The following is a 26,806-nucleotide window of genomic DNA, read 5'->3' as shown; positions in this document are numbered from 1 at the left end:
CTCCAGCCGTGGCAGCCATTTGGGGAGTGAACCAGTAGATGGAAGATCTGTCTCTGCCTCTCTGTAACTCTTCCTTTCGCATAAATAATAAATAAATCTTAAAAAGGAACCCCAATATGTGCTTAAATAGGATTTTCTGTTTAGTAATTTTTTTGATTATTTATTTGCAAGGCAGAGTTGCAGAGAGACAGAGGCAGAGAGAGAAAGAGAAGTCTTCTATCCGCTGCTTCACTCCCAAATAGCCACAGTGGCCGGAGCTGTTCTGATTTGAATTCTGATTTGATTCCCTTCTTCCCGGTCTCCCACATTGGATGCAGGAGTCCAAGGACTTGGGCCATTTTCTGCTTTCCCAGGCCATAGCAGAGAGGGGGATTGGAAGTGGAGCAGCCAGGACTTAAACCGGCACCCTTATGGGATGCCAGCACAGCAAACTGTGGCTTTACCTGCTTTGCCACAGCACCAGCTCCTGTTTGGTATTACTAACTTAGCAAAGTTAAATGAGTTGTAAACATCTCATCTTCAACTCTAATAGGCTTTCCCATTTTTTAACTTGTGACTTTTTGCTTTAAAGGAAGAGTTCAGAATTTGTGATAACTGATGTTTCTGTGAGTGATATGTACATACATTCTTGGAGGCGATTGTAAACAGAATTCAGAGAAACAACTGCTTTCAGTGTACTGACATTCTTAAAAAAAAAATTGGGATACTCATAGGTACACACTTTGAGCTTTGACAAGTACCATGTAAGAAACATACTTATAGGCTTTAGATCACTTCCGAATTATAAAATTAGTATTGTATTCAGTTAGTGATTTGCTCTTTTCCTAGGGTGTTTTACATTAGCCTTCCTTCTTGACATTGGTACTTGAGGTCTGAGTTGCTGTGTATAGAGATATATTAGGTAGTGTTTCAGAGTCTGTGTGGCAGTGGGTAAAGGAACTTGCAGCCTTGTTTAAGGAGCACTGTGTGGAGTGAGGCTCTGCTTTTAACAGATTACCTTGCCTGATTCACTTCAGCTTTCTGGCCTTCAGTCTAATTTTTTTTTAAGATTTATTTATTTGAAAGGGTTACAGACAGAGGTAGAGACAGAAAGAGAGGTCTTCGATCTGCTGGCTCGCCAAATGGCCGCAATGGCTAGAGCTGAATCGATCTGAAGCCTGGAGCTTCTTTTGGGTCTCCCATGTGGGTGCAGGAGCCCAAACACTTGGGCCATCCCCTGCTGCTTTCCCAGGCATAGCAAAGAGTTGGATGGGAAGTGGAGCAGCTGGAACTCGAACCGGTGCCCATGTGGGATCCAGGTGCTGCAGTTCAGGGCTTTAACTTGCTGTGCCATAGTGCTGGCTCCAGTTTTCTAATCTTTAAAATAAGGCTTGTGGTGCTCCTTAAGTGTCATTATTGCATGGGTAACTTTCCTTGAATTAATATGTCTTTGCATTTAATTTTTAAAGATTAAATATTATCTAAAAAGGGAACAGAATAAGTTTTACTCCTATTTAAAAACGCCAAACTTGTTAACAGTTTGCAGTATTGCAGACTGGCTTTCATATTTTTTTTTTTTTGGTATTTGCTACTGTATGTAATTATATCCTGCTTTTATTTTGCATGTTAAGCATTTTTTGTGTGTCATTTAAAAATGGGAATGCATTGAAGAATGAATCTGCTGCAGCCATACTAGGTGGCCCTTGGGGGAGCTAGTGATGGCTGTCTAGAAACTGATATGGGCCTGTTCATCAAGTTTTTGGAGTTGAATTCTCAGGGAGGATTCCTTTTCAACTACTGTTGTTTCTGAGTCTCAATAGAAGTTCATGAGTCTTGAGTATATTTTTAATCCTCAACTTTATTATTGTGGCATTATTTTATAACAAAACTTGGAATATGAAATGGTCCCACCAAAAATTAATTTTGTTGTAGCTTTTTAGTAAATAGGTAAGATGTTAAGTAACTGTTGATATGAAAAGACATTTATTTTAGTTTGATAAGGGCTACTTGTGAATGACTGTATAATATATTGAAACTACATTTCTAAGTATACAAATAAGTGGGTTGAAAAGAGTGGCTGTATGGGCTGGCACTGTGGTGCAGCAGATTAAAACCCTGGCCTACAGTGCTGGCATGCCTGTGGGCGCCGGTTTGAGCCCTGGCTACTCCATTTCCATTCCCTGCTAATGTACTTGGAATGGTCCTTGGACCCATGCACTCTCGTGGGAGACCTGGAGGAAGCCTCTGATTCCTGGCTTGAGATTGGTCCAGCTCTGTTGGAGCCATTTGGGGAGTGAACCAGGAGGATGGAAGACCCCTCTCACTCCCACATCTCTACCTCTTTCTAACTCTTTCAAATGAAAGGTTTTTTTTTTTTAAAGTGGCTGTAGTTGAGTGAAATTGATTACTCTTTTTTTAATTTGATACGATATGTTCTCAAAATTTTTAACAACTTAAGTATTGAGACATTCCATTTCACATACAATTCACCCATTTAAAGTGTAGAATTTAGTATATTTAGAAGTAGTGCAGCCAGTAGTACAGTCTTCTTCATCCCCAGAAGAAACCCAGTGCCCATTAGCAGTTATTTCCCAGTCATCCCTCTTGCCTTGGCTTAGACAGCCACATTCTTGGTGTGGACATTGCTTATTAATGGATCCATACAGGGCTGGCACTGTGGTGTAGCAGATGAAGCTGCTGCCTGCAGTGCTGGCATCCCACATGGGTGCTGGTCCAAGACCTGGCTGCTCCACTTCCCATCCAGCTCTCTGCTATGGGCTGGGAAAATAGTACAGGATTGCCCCCAAATCCTTGGGCCCCTGCCCCTGTGTGGGAGACCCTGAAGAAAGCTCCTGGCTCCTGGCTTCGGATTGGCACAGTACTGACCGTTGCGGCTAATTGAGGGGTGAACCGGAGGATGGGAGACCTCCCTCTACTTCTCTCTCTCGGTAACTCTTGACTTTCAAATAAATAAATAAATCTTTTTTTTTTTTTTTTTTTTTTGACAGGCAGAGTGGACAGAGAGAGAGACAGAGAGAAAGGTCTTCCTTTGCCGTTGGTTCACCCTCCAATGGCCGCCGCGGCCGGCGCGCTGCGGCCGGCGCACCACACTGATCCGATGGCAGGAGCCAGGAGCCAGGTGCTTTTCCTGGTATCCCATGGGGTGCAGGGCCCAAGCACCTGGGCCATCCTCCACTGCACTCCCTGGCCACAGCAGAGAGCTGGCCTGGAAGAGGGGCAACCGGGACAGAATCCGGCGCCCCAACCGGGACTAGAACCTGGTGTGCCGGCGCCGCTAGGCGGAGGATTAGCCTAGTGAGCCGCGGCGCCAGCCTAAATAAATAAATCTTTAAAAAAAAAAAAAATAAATAAATAAACCTTTTTTATATGATGTTTTCTATGATATAAAGCACCCTTTTGTTTAAGATTTATTTATTTGAAAGGCAGAGTTAGGCAATGGCAGAGAAAGGTCTTTCATCTGCTGGCTCACTCCCCGGCTGGCTGCAATGGCTTGAGCCAATCTGAAGCTAGGAACCAGGAGCCTTCTCCAGGTCTCCCACGTGGGTGCAGGGGCCTAAGGACTTGGGCTATCTTCTACTTTCCGAGGCCATACTAGAGCTGGATCAGAAGTGGAGCAGCCAGGGCTCCAGCTGGAGCCCACATGGGATGCTGGCACCTGCTATGCCATAGCCCAGGCCCCATGAAATCTCTAGTGACTGTTTTTTTTTTTTTTTTTTTCCACTTTAGCATCTTCTTTTTTTCTTACTTATTTATTTGAAAGGGTTAGAGACAGATTATTTATCTGCTGGTTTTCTCCCCAAATATCACAATGGCCAGAGTTGGGCCAGGCTAAAGCCAGGAGGTTTATCCAGGTCTCCATGGTGATGGCAGGGACCTAAACAGTTGGGCCATCTTCTGCTTTCACAGGGAACTGGATTGGAAGTGGAGCAGCTGGGACACAATCCCGTGCCTATAATGTGATGCCGCTGCTGCACATATCTGCCTAAACCCCTACAGCACAACGCCAGCCCCCTACTTCAGCATTTTCAGAATTCATCTGTGTTGTAGCATGTGAATAGTACTTTGTTTCTTACTGACACAGAATATCCCATTGATTGGTCTTCTGTATTTTATTTATTCATTTCTTGATAGACATTTGGGTTGTTTCACTTTCAGCTCTTGTGAACAATGCTGCTGTAACTATTTGTATACAAGCTTTTGTGTGGACATATGTTTTCATTTCCTCTAGAAGTGGGATTCCTGGGTCAAATGGCAACTTTTATGTTTGATCTTTTGAGAAACTGCCAGACTGTTCCAGATCAGCTGTCCCCATTTTATATTCCTGGTGGCAGTGTGTGAATTTTCTTATGTCTCCATGTGCTTCCCAGTACTTGTTAGTACCTTTTTTATTATGGCCATCCTTGTGGCTATAAAGCTGTGTCTTACTGTGGTTTCGATGTACATTTCCCTGGTAGCTAATGATACTGAACGTCTGTTCATATGTGAATTATTAAAACATCTTTTGTTTTTAAAGCAAACTATATTGATTTGTAAAGGTCTTTTTCTGTTGGGAGGGCATTTAATTTTTGGTATATTAAGACTTGTGGCCAGTGCCGCGGCTCACTAGGCTAATCCTCCGCCTGTGGCACTGGCACACCGGGTTCTAGTCCCAGTCGGGGCGCCGGATTCTGTCCCAGTTGCTCCTCTTCCAGTCCAGCTTTCTGCTGTGGCCCAGGAGGGCAGTGGAGGATGGCCCAAGTCCTTGGGCTCTGCACCCACATGGGAGACCAGGAGGAAGTACCTGGCTCCTAGCTTCAGATCAGCATGGTGCGCTGGCTGCAGCGGCCATTGCAGGGTGAACCAACGGTAAAGGAAGACCTTTCTCTCTGTCTCTGTCTCTGTCTCTGTCTCTCTCTCTCCTCACTGTCCACACAGTCAAAAATTAAAAAAAAAGACTTGTGAATTTATTTGTGATGTAAGAACATGAGTTATAAAAAATGGAAAGTAGGACACAGAAATAAATCTGCAAGGAGGAATGAGGGATGAATTTTAAAAACCTATTCAGCAAAATTGAAGATAAAGATAAACCAAATATAATGAAAGGCTATATGTGAAATGAGATGATTGAATAAGACCAAATGTGAGTTGATTATATTCTGTGAATGTTAGAATTCTATTCAGACTTTCAGATTTTATTAATACAATGAAGTAGCAATGTTTTATTTTGTGAGACAAAAATCAAATCAAGACCAAGTAATGACACAGTGCAGTCAGAAACAGAGCAAGAATGTCACTTGCTTGACTGATAAAAGTGGAATTTAAGAGAAGGCACATGCCATCAGGTTTGCTTGATTCCAGTATGCATATGTTTCAGTTACCTTGGTTTAATTAAGTAACACTGTTACCTAGCAATATGGTTAAACTTTGGCTTATCCTGCTGTGTTATAGTCTGTGCAGTTGCATAGACTGATACTTGCTGCTAGCTTTTCAGTCCATAAATAAAGATGTAAATTGGGTGCATTTCGTCACTTTGAAAATTCTTGGTGATTGGTGACTGAGCATCTTTTTTTTTTCAAATCATGCAGCAGAGCATAGATGGCCTTTTTTTTTTTTTTAAGATTTTATTCATTTATTTATTTGGGAGAGAGAGTTACAGACAGTGAGAGGGAGAGATATAAAGGTCTTCCATCCGCTGATTCACTCCCCTATTGGCTGCAGTGGCCGGAACTGTACCGATCCAAAGCCAGGAGCTAGGAGCTTCTTCTGCATTTCCCGCATCAGGTGCAGGGGCACAGGTGTCTAGGCCATCTTCTACTGCTTTTCCAGGCCAAAGCAGAGAGCTGGATCAGAAGAGGAGCAGTTGGGACTAGATCCGGTGTCCATATGGGATGCCAACACTGCAGACAGAGGATTAACCTACTGAGCCACAGTGCCAGCCCCATAGATGGCCTCTTCCAGTAATATACCCATGTTTGATCTTACCAAGATAAAAAGAAGAGGAAATTAGCCAACAAAGATGAAAAGTTCAGGAAGAAACCAGTAACATTACTAGAAAAAAAATTGATTAATATTAATGGAGTTTAGAAAAATAGATGACCTTGTGAATGAAGATATGTGCAGTTGGAGAGACACTAATGTCCTAGTGAAGTGATGAAGGGCAAGCAGTATTATTAACCGAACATGAGGGGAAGTGAGTGCAGTAGGGAGGATGATGTTCCAGAGGAAATGATGCCAACAGAAAAACAATAAAGATAGTATAATGACTTAAAAAGTACGAAGAGGGACAAATGTTTGGCAAAGTGACTAAGATGCCACCTGGGACGGCATCTTAGGGTAGCTGAGTTTGAGTCCTGGCTCTGCTCCTGATCCCCAACTTTTTTTTTTTTTAACTTTTATTTAGTAAATATAAATTTCCAAAGTACAGTTTATGGATTACAATGGCTCCCCCCCCATAACTTCCACCCGCAACCCTCCCATCTCCCGCTCCCTCTCCCATTCCATTCACATCAAGATTCATTTTCAATTATCTTTATATACCGAAGACTGATCCCCAACCTTTTGCTAATGCACACGGCAGGTGATAATTAAAATAGCTGGGTTCATGCTGTCCACATGGGAGATCTGGATTGGGTTCTGGACTCCAGGCAGCAGCCTGGTCCAGCCCTGGCTGTTGCAGACTTTGGGGAGTGAACTAACAGGTGGGAGCTTGTTCTTTGTTTCTCTACCTTTCAAATAAAAGAAATTTAAAATATAAAAATGTACAAAGAATTAAGTGTTGTAAGCAGATCCAAAATTGGGAATATCACAATTCACCAAGGTCTAGAATATGCTTGCTCCATATGTTAAGCTATAGAAGAATGCAACTCCTGTTGAAACTAAATAAATTTAATCTTGATGTTTCTAGTGTTTTAAGTTACAGTGTACTAAGTATTGGTTTTATTGTTTTATTTCATGACAAATTGATAATTGTCAGTAATACTGTTTAGTGTTTTGACAATTTTTATTTTTTTAAAGGTTTACTTATTTGAGAGGCAGAGTTACAGCACAGGGAGACAGAGAGGTCTTTCATCCACTGGTTCACTCTCCAAATGGCCACAATCACCGGGGCTGAGCCGATCCCAAGCCAGGAGCCAGGACCTTCTTCCCAGTCTCTCACATGGGTGCAAGAGCCCAAATACTTGGGCCTCCTTAAACTGCTTTCCCAGGCCATTAGCAGGGACCTGGATTGTAAGTGAACAGCTAGGATTTGAGCCAGCTCCCATAACAAATACCAGCACCCCAGTGCTGACTCCTTGACAATTTTTAAGTCATGGAACAATCACTGACTTTTCTGTTGATTATTTCCCATTGTGCTTTGCACAGTGATTTTTGCTTACACTCCCATGCAAAGGAAAGACTGCCTGTTTTGAGATGAATAAAAATAATCTGTTTAGAAATACTTATTTCAAACCTTGATATACTAAATAACGTTATGATAGATGAGTCATTTTCAATGGCTTTTATGTTTAGAGTCATCTAAATATACTTCATATTTGAGGTTTTAAAGCATTTTTCTATAATTAGATGTTTTTAAAGTCTCTCCCTACTTTCTGGAGTTGCTGTCGACAATTTTGAGCCCGTTAGGGCATTTGAACTGTAAATGAGAGTGCTGACTTTATCTCCATTGTTGGCTTAGGAGTCAGCCTTTTCAATCTGTTTAGATTCCAGTTTATCTCTTGTCTTGCTTGGTGTTGAGTCTATTTATGCCTTTAAAATAATCCTTCTGTTTTTGTGGGGTTTCATGAGGGACTGAAAATTTGTGTTGCATCGATTCTAGCTAGAAATATATAAGATTTATTTATTTTATCTGAAAGACAGAATGACAGAGAGGGAGGGAGACACACAACAACAGTTACCTTCTGTCCATCCTCTGGTTCACTCCCCAAACACCCGCAACAACCAGGAGCTATGCCAGGCCAAGGCCAAGATCCAGGAACTCCGATCAGAGTCTCCCACATAGATGGCAAGAATCCAAGTACTTAAGCCATTATCTGCTGCTGCCCAGGCACATCAGTAGGAAGCTGGAGTATAAGTGTGGATAGCTGGAACTTGAGTCAGAAACTCTGATATGGGATACAGGTACCCCAAAAAGCAGTTAACCACAGTGCCTGCCATTAGAAGCATATTTTTGATGGAAATTGAACTGAAGTCATACACTTAGAATTTGAAATCAGTTGCATAGGAGAATTGTACTGTTCTAACTATAAATGCCAATTTTTCTGATTTGAGGCAGAAATGAATGATACCTAATAAAAACCTGAATTTCATGATGAAATAATAATTTGTTTAATCCCCAAGTAAATTTATTCCTTTTTTTTTTTTTTTTTTAAAGATTTATTTATTTGTTTGAAAGGCAGAGTTACAGAGGTGGAGAGAGAGGTTTTCCATCCACTGGTTCACTCCCCAAATGGCCGCATGGCCGCAATGGCCGGAGCCAGGCAGTTCTGAAGCCAGGAGCCAGGAGTTTCTTCTGGGTCTCCATGCAGGTACAGATATCCAAGGACTTGGGTCATCCTCTGCTGCTTTCCCAGGTCATAGCAGAGAGCTGGATCAGAAGTAGAGCAGCCAGGACTAGAACCAACGCCCATATAGAATGCTGGCACTGCAGGCGGTGTCTTAACCTGCTATGCCACAGTGCCAGCCCCCATATCCCCTGCCCCAAGTAAATTTCTTCATGAATGAAGTTACTGGTATTCTTTACTCCTAGCATATATGTAATGCATATTATTTTGAAATTGAGATGTACAATTAAAATACATATATTGAGTATCCCTGATTTACAGAATTGAAATAATAAACTTTTATATACCCTCATTATATTTAAATAGAGCTCCAAAATGTGCTGTTACAGTTTTTATTTATTGAGAGGCATGAACATTTGCATGCACACACACGAAGAAAGTTTCCGTCCACTGGTTCACTTCCAACGGCCAGGTGTCTTCTGTGAGTGGCAGAGACCCGAACCACTGGAGCCATCACACGCTTACTCTCGGAGTGTACTTCAGCTGGAAGCTGCAGTCAGGAGGGAAGCTCGAATTCAAACACAGGCACTCCCATATGCTATGTGAATGTCTTAACTGCTAGGCCAGACATCTGCCCCTAATTTTCACTTTAATGGAAATTTTCTTTAAAATCCTCTCAGAATATTCTGGCTAGAGTTAACTAGTCATTAGGTCCCTGATTTCTTATAGAATTTCAGCAGATGGATGGATTTATTTATTTATTTAAAGATTTATCTATTTGAAAGTCAGAGAGAGGAGAGAGAGGGAGAGGGGGAGAGAGAGAGGTCTTCCATCTGATGGTTCACAGTTGGCTGCAATGGCTAGAGCCACGCCAATCCAAAGCCAGGATCCAGGAGCCTCTTCCCAGTCTCCCATGTGGGTGCAGGGGCCCAAGGACTTGAGCCATCTTCCACTGCTTTCCCAGGCCACAGCAGAGAGCTGGATTGGAAGTGTAGCAGATGGGTCTCGGACCAGTGCCCGTATGGGATGCCGGCACTTCAGGGTAGGGCATTAACCCACTGTGCCACAGCGCCGGCTCCAGCAGGTGGATTTATGTGTGTGTGTGTGTGTGTGTGTGTATATATATATATTTGTAAATAAATGTCTTTATAAATAAATATATCTAATTGTAATACCTTTAAGTTTTAGTACATTTTAGAGGAAATGAGTATCAGTTCCGTTTTCCTGTTCTCATTAGCAAAAAACTCAAAAGCTGTCTGCCTTTATAGATTGACAGACTCCTGCAAAAATGACATAAAGAAATGTGTGCATATATGTGTAGTCGTGCATACTCAATTGATGCTCATTATTTGTGAATTTGCCTAGTCACTAAAATTTGTCATCCCAAATAAATACTTGTAGCACCTGTGAGATCATCCGAAGATGTACATAGAATAGCAAAACAATTTGAGGTGTCTAATGGATGCTTTTCCTGCAGAGGTTGAACAAGGAAGTACTTTGTTCAGATTCTCATGCTGTAAACAAGTCTGTTTTGCAATCTATTTATTGCCATAGGTTTTTGCATTTTTGCACTTATTTCTTAACCTAGCTGTCAGGTGTAGTGCTGCAATGCTGTAGAGTGCAAGGTGGCTAAGATATGCCTTCATAGAGAAAGTATGTGTTATGTAGGTGGCTGGCTTTGAGCACAATGTTAATTAACAGTCTATTCTTACATTAAATAAGATGTCTTTTAATAAAAGTATACAGAAAAATATAACACAGAAAAAACACAATCAACTGATATTGATTGGTTTACTAAAATGTTGTTAAAGGGCCTAATCTTATATATTTCTTAAGGAGCAGTGGTTCAGCTCTAAGTCACCAACTTAGTGTTCATGGTGAATTAAAAAAAATAACTGCCACAAATATTGATAGTTGACTGTATATATGTAAACTGGTTATAACATTTATCTAATTCACTCATTGAATGAAATACTTAAGACATTTTAAGAATGTAAATTTAGATAATAAGCTTTTGACAGTTTCATAAATTGTGTAACCAAATTGTTTTGCAGGAAAATTGTATTTGGAGTGCAAAGTGTTTATTAATGCTGTTAAAGGTTTTTATGATTGTGTTTTTTGTGGTTAAAGAAAATTTACTGTTTTAACCTTTTCAAATGTATGGTTCATTGAGTTAAGTACATTTACATTGTCCGACTTTTGGAGGTTTCTTTTTCTCTATTTTTTTTCAAAAAATTTGTTTATTTGAGAGAGTTACAGACAGAGGGAGAGACAGAAAGGTCTTCATCTACTCGTTCATTCCCCAAATAGCCTCAGTGGCCAGAGTTGGGCCTAACTGAAGCTGGGAGCCAGGAGTTTCCTCCCGGTCTCACACACAGGTGAAGAGGCCCAAGCTCTTGGGCCATGTTCTGCTTTCTGAGGCCACAGCAGAAGCTGGATTGGAAGAGGAGCAGCTGAGACATGAACCGGCGCTCATACTGGAAGCCAGCGCTGTAGATGGAGGCCTAGCCTACTATGCCAGATCACTGGCCCCATCTTTTTTTTTTTTTTTTTTTTTTACAGGCAGAGTGGACAGTGAGAGAGCAGAGAGAAAAAGGTCTTCCTTTGCCGTTGGTTCACCCTCCAATGGCCGCCGCAGCTGGCGCACCACGCTGATCCAGTGGCAGGAGCCAAGTGCTTCTCCTGGTCTCCCATGGGGTGCAGGGCCCAAGGACTTGGGCCATCCTCCACTGCACTCCCTGGCCACAGCAGAGAGCTGGCCTGGAAGAGGGGCAACCGGGACAGAATCCGACACCCCGACCGGGACTGGAACCCGGTGTGCTGGCACCACAAGGCAGATGATTAGCCTAGTGAGCCATGGTGCCAGCCATCTATTTTTTTTTTTTTTTAAGATTTTATTTATTTGAAAGGCAGACGTAGAGAGATAGAGGGAGAGACAGAAAAAGAGAGAGGTCTTCCATCTGCTAGTTCACTCCCCAAATGGCTGCAGTGACTTGGCTGGGCCAGAATGAAGCCAGGAGCATCTTCCTGGTCTCCCAAGTGGGTGCAGGGGCCCAAGGACTTGGGCCGTCCTCCACTGCTTTCCCAGGCACATTAACAGGGCACTGGATCAGAAGCAGAGCAGCTGGGAATCTAACTGGTGCCCATATGGGATGCCAGTGCCACAGGTGGCATCTTTGCCCACTACATTGCTGGCCATGTTTCTTTTTTAATAGGATTACAGATCTTAGTAAAAGAATTAAGTGTATTTACTTGTGTTTACCATTTACTTAAGATTTATAATGCAGTTTAGATTAAGAATTTTTGATGAGTAGATCATGGGGTAGTGCTGTTCAGTGGCTTATTATTTAACTGAAATTTCTTTGCACTCACATCCATCTTCTCTTTTAGTGCTTTTTTAGGACCAAAGGATATTTTTCCTTACTCAGAAAATAAGGAAAAGTACGGCAAACCAAATAAACGAAAAGGTTTTAATGAAGGTTTATGGGAGATTGATAACAATCCGAAAGTGAAATTTTCAAGTCAACAGGTGAGTCATATTACATAAAATTTAGTATTATTTACTCCATCTTGGGGAATAATCAGTACCCTAATTGTAGGAAAATAAATGTCTTATCACAAAATTCAGGTTAAATTGGTGTGTTCTTACTTGTTCATGTGTAGATGAATTGCTAAAAATTACTTTGCATGGCTAAGCATTTTAAAGAAAACAAATACTCAGTTATTAACTTACTGATTAAGGGTTTATTATTTGACACATCATTGAAATTAAATTTTTTGTAGTTTGAGAGGCAGAGAGGTATAGGCCAAGTGAGCTTTCCTCTGGTGGATCATTTCTCAGATGCCTACAATGACTTGGCCAGGAGCTAGGAACTCATTCCAGGTCTCCCCATTAATGGGTAGAAGGAACCAACTACTTGAGCCATCAGTGCTGCCTCCCAGAGTGTGCCTTAGCAGGAAGCTATGATACAGAATGTGGGTACCTTAACCTTGGTCAAACTCCTGCTGCCTATATTCTTGAATTTAAACCATGTGTGCTATTATTTTTTTCCTTCTTAATTCAGGTTCTGTAATTTACAGAGTGTGTGCTTCAGTTTTCTTATTCTCTATTTATATACATAATATTAGAATATGAACCTCACATGGGTCAAATGAAATGGTTACAAAAGTACAACACTGCAGATTAAATATACCACATCTAAAACGGCAGACTTATTAGACCTTTTCTTTTCTCTTATTTTTGTGTGTCCAAAGGTTTTGTTAATTATACATGACACTAAATTTTTCATGGAGTGGTTGGTACCCAATTTGTATCATTTTTTTCATACAACAGAACTTACTGTTTCTCTTTTTTTTTTTCTCTATTCTGGCTGTTAGTACTTAATGATTTTTTTTTTCTATATTGTCAGTTGCACTCTTGAACTATGTAGTCCTAAAAGTTTATCCTAAAACACTTATGATTTAAAATAAACCATCCAGGTTTTATAATGGGACCAGAAAGCTGTAAGTGGAGATCTTTATGAAACTATTGATAGCTTCTCATTTGTCAATAAAAGTTCTTTTATTAAGACTTGAGTGGTCAGCAGCTGGAGAGAAAACCGAACATTCTGCAACTTTGTACTCAGCCTTTTTAAAGTTCTTCACAGGAGTGCTATGCTTGTCTCACCTTTGAGAACTTTTCAGATGCTCCTTTATCTGGAATATAGAAATCTTTGATGCTCCAGGGTTGCAGTTATGTGCCTTGATTACCATCTGTTACTTTGATATTTGTCAGTAACTGCCACAGATTTTATACACACACACACACACACACACAACACACATAAAGAGAGAGGGAAACAGTGAGTGAGCATAAATATTCACTGTGTATGCATTGAATGGATGCTAGGTTTCCCATCATTGCCCTGACAGTGTAATGGGAGGAATTTGTCTAAATAAATGAAATGGATTGTTTCTGAAATTAACATTTCGCAGTTCTGTGACTGCACTGTCACGATCATGATCCTTTTTGTCCTCCAGATTGCCCAGCATGATAATCCTGTCCTCTATTCTGTCTCCCTACTTAATCCCCAGGTAGTTTTCTCCCTGTAGAAATGGGATTTTCTGCTCCACCATGAAAGCCTTGGTAGGTTGTGTGGATGCAACCAAATTAACTTTTCTGTTTTTATCAAAGTATGAATGATTGTGCTGATCTGATATACTCTTGTGATTCCCAGGTCCAGACACATCCACAGTGTCCCATATTCTAGGGTTTTGGAAAAGCAGTGATGCCCACATTTAATTAAAAAAAAGATTGGTTGTCATGATTTTTAAAAATTCCTATATCACTATAAGTAATCTTCAGGGCATTTTTAAAAAAGATTTATTTTTATATATTTGAAAGCGTTACAGAGAGACGTAGAGACAGAGAGAGGGGTCTTCCTCTGGTTCACTCCCCAGACAGCCGCAGTGGAGCCAGGGGCTTCTTCCTGGTCTCCCACACGGGTGCTGGGGCCCAAGGACTTGGGCCATCTTCTACTGCTTTCCAAGGCCATAGCAGAGAGCTGGATCGGAAGAAGAGCAGCCGGGACTAGAACTGGCACCCATATGGGATGCCAGTGCTTCAGGCCAGGGCTTTAACCTGCTGTGCCACAGCGCCAGCCCCCAGGACATTTTTTTATCATCTTTATAATAATAGAATATCAGCATTGTCTGCTTACAACAGAGGAAATAGGTTCAGTTTATAAAACTTCGCAGAGGAAACAGAAAAGGAGGTGGTTTGGGTTAGACTGCTGGAATCTACTAGATGTTGGCTTGCTCCATTCCCAAAAGTATTCTGGGTCGTTTCTGATACTCCCCCTTTTGACTGGCATTATGAAAGTCCAGGACTCCCAGACTTAAGTTTGTCTATCGCAGGGAAGAGTGCTTTTTAAAATTTAGCAATGATTACTGGACTAAACAGCTTTAAATGAGAATCACCCAAATTTGGATTTCAGGAATCAGCATTTTAAATAAACTGGGATTTTTTTTTTTTTTAAGATTGATTTACTTGAGAGGCAGAGACAGAGGGAGAGACAGAGAGAAAGGTTTTCCAACCACTGGTTCACTCCCCAAATGGCCACAGTGACCAGCGTTGAGCTGATCCTAAGCCAGGAGCCAGGAGCTTCTTCTGGTTCTCCCATGTAGGTGCAGGGGCCCAAGCACTTCGGCCATAGTCTTCTGCTTTTCTAGGCCATTAGCAGAGCGCTGGATTGGAAGAGGAGCAGCCTGGATTTGAACTGGTGCCCTTACTGGATTCTGGCACCGCAGGCAGAGGCTTTAGCATACTACACTACAGTGCCAACCCCCATAAACTGGGTTTTAATAGATGAAAGTCTAACTCTCACACTTTGTACAGGAATACAGTCCCTTATAAGACTTAAAAAGAAACATTGGCATTTAAAATTACTTTAAAATTGAACATATTTTAAGTGTCCTGTGGAGCAGAAATCAGAATACTTTTGTAACTTTCTTGTAAACAGGCTTTTGATTTTTCTCATGAGTGCAAAATTTTTTTAAATTGGGGTAGAACCTTATTTTGTGAAATTAATAGAGTTGATTCCTTACAGGCATCAACTAAACAATCAAATGCCTCATCTGATGTTGAAGCTGAAGAAAAAGAAACTAGTGTTTCAAAGGAAGATACTGATCATGAAGAAAAAGCCAGCAATGAGGTATGTGTCATTTCTCATTCACTCTAAACCCATTTTGTTGCAAGGAAGAAATTGTGAAATGAATTGATTGTGACAAAGTAGAAAGTAAATTTTAAAAAATTTACCTGAGAGGTGGACAGAGAGGTAGTTCCTATCCACTGGTTCCTTCTCCTAATTCTTGGAATGATCAGGTAGGCCAGAGTTAGAACCAGAAGCTGGGATGATTACATTCCAGGTCTCCCACATGGGTGGCAGGAACCTAATTACTTGAGCCATCATTTTTGCCTCCCAGGGTCTGTATGCTTGGGAAGCAGGACATAGGAGCCAGAGCCTGGAATCCAACTCAGTTATTCCAGTTAGATGTGGGTATGTTAACTGTGAGGCTAAATGCCTGTCCCTGAGAGTAATCAGAAAGTATGTCAGAAATGAATGAGAAGACATTTGAGGCTTATATTTTGTATAACTGCCAAATGTCATAATTTGCATCTTTAAGAGGCATGGGTGTTTTATTTGAAATTATTTTTATGTTTCAAACATGAGGTCTGGGATTGGTGTTGTGTATAGCAAGTTAAGGTGATGCTGGCATTCCATGTGAGGATCAGTTTGTGTCCCAGCTTCTTCATTTCTGATCCAGCTCGCTGCTAATGGCCTGGGGAAAGTAGCGAAAGAAGGTCCAAGTGTTTGGGCCCCTGTACCCATATGGGAGACCTGGCTGGAGTTCCAGGTTGCAGCCATTTGGGGAGCAAACCAGCAGATGGGAGATCTACCTCTCCCTTTCTCTTTGTAACTGCCTTTTCAAATAAATAAATCTTAAAACAAAACATGAAGTCCAGCTATGAGGTAATTAGTGTTTGTTAGGAATATTGTTAAATTTTATATTTTTATTTGAATGCCAGAGACAGGGAGATCATCCATCTGGTTCACGCTCCCAAATGCCTGTAATAATAGTTGGGGCTGAGCCATGCTGATGCTGGGAGCCTAGAACTCCATCCCTGTCTCCCATGTGTGTGCTTGAGCCGTTATCTGCTGCCTCCCATGTTAGCAGGAAGCTGGAACTCCATCTGGGTCTCCCATGTGGTTGGCAGGGGCCTAAGGCACTTGGGCCATCTTCCACTGCTTTCCCAGGCCATTAGCAGGGAACTGGGTTGGAGGAGGAGTAGCTGGGACTCGAACTGGAGCTCACTTGGAATGCTCGCATTGTAGATGGTAGCTTAACGTGCTGTGTTGGGTCCACATCTTCCCATATTACAGAGAGCTACTGCAGGTGGATGTATTGGAAAAGGCATTAGACTGAATTGCTCTTAAACCTACTTGACTTGCAGCTCTGTAGTTCCAAGTGGGGCACTCTGCCTTTGTAGGCCTTAGGAAATGGTCATCTCCAAAGACCCAAGCCACCTGTAAGATTCACAGCCCTAAACTTCAATTTCTCCTGTAGAAAAGGTGGTTTTATACATTTAAACAGACAGACTTTCTGGGTATTAGCAAGCATGTATTAGATTTAGTCTGACTATGGCAATGTGTTTTCCAGATGAAGATAATAGCTATTACTTTCACTTTATAATGCCAAGACTTTCAATGTTTACAATTTCGAAGGCCAGAGAAGCAAGGCAATTTTCCCAGTGCTTTTGGTGAAACATGCTGGTTAATTTCAGTTTAAGAATGTTTCTTTCAGTATTTGTGTAATTTATCTAGTTTTATTGCTATTTGCTTTTTTTTTTTTCAGGATGTGTCTAAAGCAACTGACATCACCACTCCAAAAGCTGCTAGAAGAGGGAGAAAGAGAAAGGTACTTGCACTGATTAATTACAGGGATCTTAAAGGAATTTTTATTTTATTTGAATTGAATAACAGATAACAAACCCTTATTTAACTTGACCTTTACTCTGAGCCCTTTTTTAGATTAGACTGTTGAATTAGCAGCACTGTAAGGCTGCCACAAAACACCAAACACCAGAGTTAGAGGAAAGGTTTATTATCTGGTGGGGGAAGCTCAAAGGGAGAGGGCAAGAGAGGGCGCGAGAGAGGGGGAGAGAGGGAGAGAGAGAGAGAGATGTTCAGGAACAGCTCCTGTTAAACCTTGAATCCTATTAGGGTGGAGGTGGAGCTGACACATGTGGTTGGGCCATGTGGTCACCTGGCTTCAGCAGGGACTAGAGCTTAGGATGGTGTCTGAAGTGTAGATGGTGCCACAGATAAGAAGCACTGTTTGTTTTCTTAGTGCTTTACCGCCCAACTGGAAATAAAATGCATCAGTTTTCATTCATTTCAGTGACTCTCTGCCTCTGTTGTCCCTGTAATATTGTAGTAATAAATCCTTATAGTTGAAAAGTGAAATGATTTAATACATGTAAAATGTTTATAAAACTGGTTCCTAAACACGCGTAAGTACATTATCAGTGTTGTCTGTGACGTTATTTGTTATGTAACTGCATTGTGTGAAATGAGCGTGTGTCAGTGTAGGGCCAGATACATGTTGTGCTTTTAATTAATGTGAATTTGTCTTTACCTATATGAGGTTTTATTCACACCTATTTCTGTCCTGTTGATGCCTCTATTATGTACAGATAAAAATAAAACCATGACTTCAGCATCTCATGAGGAAGCAAAATTTGAAAAATTATTAGTGATTTTTGTATCCTTTGTAGGTTAAGATGGGAAGGAATGGGGTAACTTTAACAAGATTTCAAAAGAGGCAGAATTTTGTCATGCACATGAAGGAGAGAGGAAAGACATGTGAGGCAATTTGAGTAGTATATACAGAGGCATACAGAAAATGCAAGTATTTTATATATTGTATTTCAGTCTTACCAGACTATAAACTCTTTTTTTTAAAAAAAAAAGATGTATTTATTTATTTGAAAGTCAGAGTTACGCAGAGAGAAAGAGAGAGGGCTTCCATCCGATGGTTCACTCCCCAGTTGACCGCAATGGCCAGAGCTGTGCCGAGCAGGAGCCAGGAGCTTCTTCCAGGTCTCCCACACGGGTGCAGGGGCCCCAAAGCTTTGGGCCATATTCCACTGCTATCCCAGGTCATAGCAGAGAGCTTGATCGGAAGTGGAGCAGCCAGGACTAGAACCGGTGCCCATATGGGATGCCAGCGCTTCAGGCTGGGACATTAACCTGCTGTGACACAGCGCCGGTCCCAGACTGTAAATTTTGAGGGGAAAAAAGTGTTACCCTGAAGAACTGAAACAGAGATGTGGTAGGTAGGAAGTCACTGAATCATTTTAACATTTAGTTTCCTCCCTTTTATTAATTTAGTTTTTCAATGAGACTACTTTTAGAAGATTATTTATTTGAGAGACAGAGAGAGAGAGAGAGAGAGAGAGAAAGTTCCCATCCACTAGTTCAGTTCCCAATTTCTTTTGGGCCAGAGCCAAAACTGGAAACCCAGTCCAGGTCTCTCACATGGGTGGCAGCAACCCAAACATCGGACCCCTCACCATTGCCTCCCATGATCTGCACTATCAGGAAGATGGAGTCAGGAACGGAGCCAGGAACTGTTCCCATAAGGAATACGGACATCTTAAATGGTGTCTCAACCACTAGATCAAAAGCCCAACCCAGAGATGCTTTATTTTTAAAAGATTTATTTATTTGAAAGGTAGAGTTAGAGATGGAGAGAGAGAGCGCGAGAGATCTTCCATCTGCTGGTTCATTTTCCAAATGCCTGCCACAGCTGAGGCTGGGCTAGGTGGAAATCAGGAGCCTGGAACTCCAACCAGGTCTCTGGCCCATCTTCTACTGCTTTCTTGAGCACATTAGTGGGGAGCTAGATCAGCAGCAGAGTAGCTGGGACTTGAACCGTCACTTACATGGGATGCTGGCGTGGCTGGCAGTGGTTTAACCCTCTGCACCACAAGGCTGGACCTTATACCTTCTTTTTTAAAGCAGTGTGATGATGGGGATTAGGTGGGGTTGCAAGACCAACTCCTTGAAAAATTCATTCAGAATTTTAGTACTGACTTCTGGGTCATGCATGGCATTGTGTAGTGAATAGAGAGAACATGGGTTCTGTTCTCATGGAAGCTGTTTTTTTTTTAATTGAGACAGAAAATAAGTGTATAAAACAAGAAAGTTAAAATGGAGAGTTAAGGTAGTCTGTTGATAACTGACTAGGTTAAGAAGGCCTTTTGAAAGTGCTGGTGTGAGAGGGACAAAGTGACCCTAGCAGTTCTTTCAGTAGTGTAGGAGATCAGATTTAAGAGCACTGGTGGTTAAGTTGATGGCTGATGGAGTGGACAGTAAAGGGAGAGGTAGAATCTAATAGGACTTGAGGGTGTTGGCTTGGATGACCACATTAGATACTGGAAATGGAGAAGTTAGTCTGGAATCCAAGTCATTGGGAGGAGGAAAGGAAGTATCTGTGGGGATTGTGTATCCTTTTGGAACCAAAGAGGGAAAAAAGAAAAGTTGAAGATGCAGTCACTGATATAAAAATAGAAGAATGGGTGAAGTCAAAGGGGAGGGTGCTTACTGGCAAGAATGGAGAAACCAGAATCCAGAGGGAATACAGTGGAGGGGAGGTGGGGGTTGATCCTCCACCATATTGTCGGGGGCCTGAGAGTGGACTGCAGAACCAGCCCCAGCAGGAAGAGGAGGCTCTTGGGACTGAGGGGATGCCTCATGGGCAAGTTGTGGTATTTGTCAGGGCCCCATTTCTTTAGGGGGAGCTCCATTTGGTTGAACATTAAGGGCAGAAGCCAGAAGCACTGTGTTGGAGACGAAAATGTGTTGTAGTGCAGTTACACTGAACTTCTGAAATCTGAAGAAAGGGGGAGCAAATTTGGTCATTTAATAAATTTGCATGGGCAAGGGGAAGTTTGTTTTTTTTTTTTTTTTTTAAGACTTAATTTATTTGAAAGAGTTACACAGAGAGAGGAGAGAGAGGTCTTCCATCCACTGGTGCACTCCCTAATTGGCCACAAGGGCCGGAGTTATGCTGATCTGAAGCCAGGAGCTTCCTCCTGGTCTTCCCATGAGGGTGCAGGGGCTCTAGGACCTAGGCCATCTTGCACTGCTTTCCCAGGCCACAGCAGAGAACTGGATCAGAAGTATGGCCTCAAAGGGGAGTCTTTAAAATTGAAAGATAATAAGAAGTTGCCTAACCTTAACCCTTTCTCTTAGCAGAACTAGGACAGATTAAAAATGTGGAGTCAGTATAAGTTATTTTAGTGTATGCTAGACAAGAGGGAAGGAAGGGCACATTAATGGGAACTGAAGAGGAACAGTGCAGCCTCTGTAACGTAGAAAGAAAGTGTGGCGGAGACAAGAGTTTATGAGAAATTAGGGGAATTGCTTCTTACTGGCTTTAATCTCTTCCTTCAACCCCACCCAATTCAAAGTAGACTTAAGATATGGTGCAAGGAACAATGGATTGAAAGTTTGTGCTTGTTATTCAGTACCTGATGAAAGGGTTTAATGACTGGCTGAGATTCCAACTGAGATTGCATACATACAGTGAGTTGGTATAGTTATGTACCCCCCCCCCCCCCAAGCTGGGCTCAGCAGCTGGGAATAATGCCAGGAAGTAGAATTGTGTAGTGATCCACTGTTGCTGAATTGTGGGACAGGTGCTATAAAACCAGGACACAGGGGGCTTGGGAATGTATATGAGTAACAGTCCCCTGAGGTTTCTGTTGATAGAGAGTAGCTTTAGGGAAGATCAGAGGAAGTAGGGTAATAAGTTGGGGAGAAAATGAGTAAAAGGGCTAGAGGTTTCCGCAAGATCAAATGTATTGTGGAAGAAATCAATTCTGTAATCAGGGTATTTGTATTTTAAATCTTTAGATGTGTGTATACTTCAAATACTCCTCTTATTTTTCAATTTTATTTTTATGAGGAATGGTTTTGACTTGTATGATTTCACTTTACTAGTCAGGTAAAGATTATTTGCCTAATATTAGTGTTAATATATTTTTATTTACTAATTGATGGTTTTATTGTCTCTTATTGGTATCTCCATTCTACTTATAATTCTTGATGTCTTATTTCCACAAGCAGAAGGTGTAAGTGAAGAGGTTTTCTTGCCCTGAAGAGCACATTAGTTTGAACTGAATTTTGGAGAATGGTTGCCCTTTGTACACCTTAATAAGAAAAGAGCTCTTACACAGCAGGTCTCTACCTTGGGAACCTATGGAGCTTTATGGAAACACAGATGCCTGGCTCCCCTGACTTTTAACTGTGGAGTCAGGATTGGGGCAGGGTTAGTTGATGTGCAGGTTCTTAAAATTGTAAAAAGACAACCTGAGCTAATGCAGCAGGAGGAATTTTTGTAGCATTCCTGAGAACAATTCAAAGGTTGCCTTAGATGAATTTTAATACTTTGTATATGATTATGTTACAATTATGACAGATTCTTTGTGGAATTTGAGATTTAGATTTGAATGTTCTTTATTGCCATATTCGAAATAATTTCTTTAAAAGGTAGTGTCAGTTTATTGACCATTAATAATCAGTACATGAATGATTCTCTATTTTACAAACACAGGACATTATGTTTGCAAATCAAATTTGTTAATTATAAGTTGATTTTTTTAACCAATGGGTTTGGGTTGTTCATGTTTCTGAATGGGTTATTCTTATTGATAAAAAGCTAAGTTTTCAATAGGAGGTGGGAGAGCAGTTCTTAGTGGTTCACCCATTCTTTGCTTTGGTCTCTCCTTCAGTTTCTTCACTCCTTTTTGGAGTTGGGATCAGTACTACTGTGTCATGTCTTGTTTCCTTTCTGATTTCTGTTTCTTCACCTTTGTTCTACTCTCATGCCTAAATTAGTAACACTGATTGAGAGTTGTACCACAGTTTATATAGGAGCATTAAAGTATGCAAAGGATCTCGGGGATTCTTCCTTCTCTGCTGTAGTCAGTCTCTCTGAAAAGTAGTTTCTTGGGGGAGCATAACAGACACTAGTATCAGCTCTAAAGTAAAACCTGTATATACTAATAAAGTTACAGAATTAGAAATAGCAGTGTGTGTCTTGTCACAATGTAATTGCATGATACTTTAGTCTGAATATTGCATCAAGAATATTAATCTGGGACTGGCACTGTGGTGCAGCAGGCTAAGCTACCACCTGCAATGCTGGCATCCCACATGAGAGAGGTGTTTTTTTTTTTTTAAGATTTCTTTGTTTGAAAGCATTACAGAGGGAGAAGGAGAGACAGATCTTCTGTCTGCTAGTTCACTCCCCAAACGGCCATAACAGTCATGGCTGAGCCAGGTACAAGCCAGGAGCTTTTTTCAGGTCCCTACATTGGGTACAGGGGCCTGAGCTTTTGGGCCATCTCCAATGCTTTCCCAGGGGCATTAGCAGGGAGCTGGATTGGAAGTGGAGCAGCCAGGACTTGGACCAGTGCGCATATGAAATGCCGGTATTGCCAGGTGGTGGTTTAACTCTCTAAGCCACAACACTGGTCCCTGGAGACTGAGGTTGAGTCCCAGATTTTCTCTTCCAAACCAGCTCCCTGGGACAGCAAGAGAAAATGACCCAAGTCCTTGGGTCTCTGCTACTTACATTGGAGACCCAGATGGAGTTCTTTGCTTCTGGTTTTAGCCTGTCCCAGCCCTGGCTGTTAACAGCTATTTGGGGGGTGTACCAGCTCCCCAGGAAGAAGGGATGATCACCCTTCTTCTCTTCCCTGCCCCCGCCCCTGACTTTTCCATCATCAAGTTAATAAATAAATCTTAAAAAAAGAGTTACCCAAGGGTAAGTATATGGCCTGGAAATTATTCCTCCCATGTCTTTTATCAGAGTATCTGGATTGAGTATCTGGTTCTGGCTCCTGACTGCAGCTTTCTGCTAATATAGACTGGCAGGCAGCAGTGATGGGCCAAATATTTGTGTTCCTAGCTCCTGTGTTTGGCCTGGCCAGCCTGTTATAGGCATATGGGGAGTGAACCAGCAGATGGAAGATCTGTGTCTCTGCCTTTCAAATAGAAATTAAAGAACAAATTTTTGTGCTTGGGCCCCTGTACCTGCATAGGAGACCCGAAGAAGCTCCTGGCTTCTCCAGCTTTGGCCTTTGTGGCCATTTGGGGAGTGAACCAGTGGATGGAAGACCTTTGTCTCTCCCTCTCACTATCTGTAACTCTATCTGTATGATAAATAAATAAAATCCTTTTAAAAATTAGCTTTAGTTTTTTAATTTTTAAAAATTTATTTGAGAGGCAGAGGCAGAACGATCAATCTTCCCTCTGCTGGTTTACTCCCCAAATGGCCACAACAGCCAGGGCTGGGTCCAGGTTGAAGCCTGGAGTTTCTTCCAGGTCTCATATGGGTACAGGGGCCAAGCACTTGGGCAATCATCTTCTGCTCTCAGGCGAATTAGCAGGGAGGTGGGTTGGAAGTGGAGCTGCGACTTGAACCCATGCCCCTATGGGATGCTGGCACTGCAGGCAGTGATTTGAGTCCTGGTGGCTCCTCTTCTGATCCAGCTCTCTGTTACTGCACCTGGGAAAGCAGTAGCAGATGGCCCAAGTCCTTGGGCCTAGCACTTACGTGGGAGGTTGGAAGAAGCTCCTGGCTTTGGATTGGCCCAGCTCTGGCCATAGCAGCCATTTGGGGAGTGAACCAATGGATGGAAGACTTTGTCTCTCTCTCTCTCTCTCTCTCTCTCTCTGCCTCTCTGTAACTCTGCCTTTCAAATAAATCTTCAGTGAACTGCTTTTTTTTTTTTAAAAATTCAAGCTGAGTTAGGATGTCTGATTTGAAAATAATAACCATCTTACAGAAGTTATGCTTATGTTTTGACTTATGTTGTCATAGACTGTCGTTTTTGCCATTGAATTAAACTTTTTCTCCTGTTGCTAAATGAGTTAAATTTTTGTGATTCAGGCAGAAAAACAAGTAGAAACTGAGGAGGCAGGAGTAGTGACAACAGCAACAACAGCATCTGTTAATCTAAAAGTGAGTCCTAAAAGAGGACGGCCTGCAGGTAGGATTATTGTTTAAATATTTGTTTGGCTTATAGTTAATATTCCAATCCATTAAAGTGTTGCTGCCTCAAGTATTTTGGAATAAAGTAGTAGGCAATTGATTACATGGAATAGAATTCAAGGGAGATAAACTGTGGTTTCTACTGGGTAAAAATAAAGTATTTAAATTTGAAATAGCTGTGATTCTTTGTTTTATTGCTGTTTTCTCCAAATAGTAACAAATGAGGCTGTGGTGAGGTTGAAATTACCATAAATGAGTTTATCTGACCTCTTACTTCTAAGGCACTGTTTTTTAGGATGTTTGTAATATGTAGCTCTCTTCAAAATTGTCCAAAGTGCTTCCTTAATTTGGCAAATTGGAAATATTCTGGAAGGATCTAACTAATAACAAAGTAAAACAAAGGAAATGAATCAAAATAAAACCAGTTTTTTTTTCTACTACGCAGTGTAATTCTCCCCCCACCCCAAGAAACCTTTTATTTAAGGCATACAGACTTCATACATTTCATAAATACAACTTTAGGAATATAGTGATTCTTCCCACCATACTCGCCCTCCCACCCCTCCCTCCTCCTCCTCCTCCCACCCTCAGTCCCGTTTTTCACAGTGGACTCCCAGCCTCAGTCCCGTTTTCCACAGTGGACTCCCACCCTCAGTCCCATTTTCCACAGTGGAGTTTTTAATGAAAGGGGATAGATCAGAAAAGAAAAAAAAAATCGATTGTTTACATAGTATTTTGGAATTCAGTATTGTAATGGATTAAATTAATGGTGATAGGAAAAAAATGGTGATAGAAAATTCAGTAAATTCTGGTCAGACCTCCAAAGATGTGCATACATAGAATATTATACACATAATATTATTTAAGTTAATATTGAATATAAGTGCAACTTTTTAGTGCTAATGATCAGTGACATTCCTGTTTAAAAAAAAAAAACTGTAAAATATTTTAAGTCCTTTCAACCATACTAAGGACAAATTGAAAATTTCTCAGTAGGTTTGTTCCTTTAAATTTTTTGCTGTTGCTCATTTGAACCATGGGGGAAAATACTGTTTTTACAATTTATAAATAATTATATCTGCAATAAGGCACTAACGTTCATTATATTATGTGTCATTTGTAATATTTATTTGTAAGACTGTATCTTAAGGGTAAACTGGTAATTAATGATTTTTCTTCCCATATGAACACTAGCTACAGAAGTCAAGATTCCAAAACCAAGAGGCAGACCTAAAATGGTAAAACAGCCCTGTCCTTCAGAGAGTGACATGTGAGTTTATTTTTAATACATAATTAGTTATACAGTAAGTGAGACGTTTGGCTATGAACAAGCATCTCTTTGTATTCTCACCAGTCTTACAGGATGTTTGTTACTGTCACGATTCTGATATTTCTAAAGATTTTGTAAACACTTTGGAAAAATTTTGTGAAATGTAAAATTGTAAGGGAATCAGAAATACATGGTTATTTCATTAGTCTAATTAAAATATATTTTCTTGCCATATCATGATAGAAGAATCTTTGGATAATGCATGGTCATATCTACGTTAGGGAAATAAAGCAAGATAGTATATTTTTGAAATAATTTTAAAAACCTTATATAAATTTTGAAGTGATGTCCACAAACTTTTTTCTAGCTCCTATAGTATAGATAGGTGCTTTATTTAAAAAGTAGTGTTTAGGCCGGCGCTGCGGCTCACTAGGCTAATCCTCCGCCTTGCAGCGCCGGCACACTGGGTTCTAGTCCCAGTCGGGGCGCTGGATTCTGTCCCGGTTGCCTCTCTTCCAGTCCAGCTCTCTGCTGTGGCCCGGGAGTGCAGTGGAGGATGGCCCAAGTGCTTGGGCCCTGCACCCCATGGGAGACCAGGATAAGTACCTGGCTCCTGCCACTGGATCAGCGTGCTGCACTGGCCACAGCGCGCCAGCCGCGGCGGCCATTGGAGGGTGAACCAATGGCAAAGGAAGACCTTTCTTTCTGTCTCTCTCTCTCACTGTCCACTCTGCCTCTCAAAAAAAAAAAAAAGTGTTTAAAATATTAAATTCACATTATAAATAATTTTAAGTATTTTGAAATGATAAGCAGTTAGCAAAGAGTAAGGTTTCTTTCCCTCCCTTGACATCTTTCTATTCAAGGATCTTGTTTACTTTTACTTTTCTAGGGAATCCTCACCAGGAGGACTGTATTGAGTGAGACAGGAGGAAAAACTTTTGTGTCCATTATGTTTAAGGATTTTGTAGGGGAGGCTCAAGTATTTCAAATTAAGAATGGATATATTTTGAATGCCCTGATTTGTAGGAAATTTTTATTATAGAAAATTAGAGTTGATACTTTTAAACCAAAACAGAAAGAGCTGTGTTTTATTGCCAGCCTAGCTCTTCCAGCTCTCATTAAGAGTGGCACATAGTAACAATGCATGGTAAACTGAAACAAAAAACCCAATCCAAGTATGTGAGGTGATGCATATGTTAAATGCGTTGGTGGATCCATTCCACATCAAAACATGGTTTTATAATTTAAACAACTTGCAAAATACAGTGTGGCTTAATTCTATAGTGAAGTTAAGAAATTGGGAACTTGTAGGTGGCGTTGTTGTTGGCATTCATTGTTCCCTAGGAAATCTGAAATTCTAAGAAAATTTTGGGAGATTCTCCACATTCTAGATATGAGGAATATTGGAGCTTCAGTTTACCCTACACCTGTCCCTTCTAGCCACTTGTGC

General features: G+C 41.2%; 1 protein-coding gene across 5 annotated transcripts in view; it reads left to right on the top strand.

The window, feature by feature from the left end:
- PSIP1 (PC4 and SRSF1 interacting protein 1) overlaps window positions 1-26,806 on the top strand; it is a 50,739-nt gene that overhangs the window by 10,344 nt on the left and 13,589 nt on the right. For all 5 annotated transcript variants that reach the window (XM_002708085.6, XM_017341191.4, XM_008254637.5 and 2 more), the window contains exons 4-8: window positions 11,871-12,009; window positions 15,068-15,172; window positions 16,875-16,937; window positions 23,985-24,084; window positions 25,281-25,356. In XM_002708085.6, the coding sequence (XP_002708131.4) occupies window positions 11,871-12,009; window positions 15,068-15,172; window positions 16,875-16,937; window positions 23,985-24,084; window positions 25,281-25,356 (483 nt within the window). The remainder of the gene's footprint in view (window positions 1-11,870; window positions 12,010-15,067; window positions 15,173-16,874; window positions 16,938-23,984; window positions 24,085-25,280; window positions 25,357-26,806) is intronic.

The sequence above is a fragment of the Oryctolagus cuniculus genome, chromosome 1 (genome assembly GCF_051225735.1).
Source record: "Oryctolagus cuniculus isolate XC-2025 breed Fujian yellow rabbit chromosome 1, ASM5122573v1, whole genome shotgun sequence".
Taxonomy (NCBI): Eukaryota; Metazoa; Chordata; class Mammalia; order Lagomorpha; family Leporidae; genus Oryctolagus; species Oryctolagus cuniculus.
Note: the sequence above shows the minus strand (reverse complement) of the source record. Positions and strands in the feature narration are given on the sequence as shown.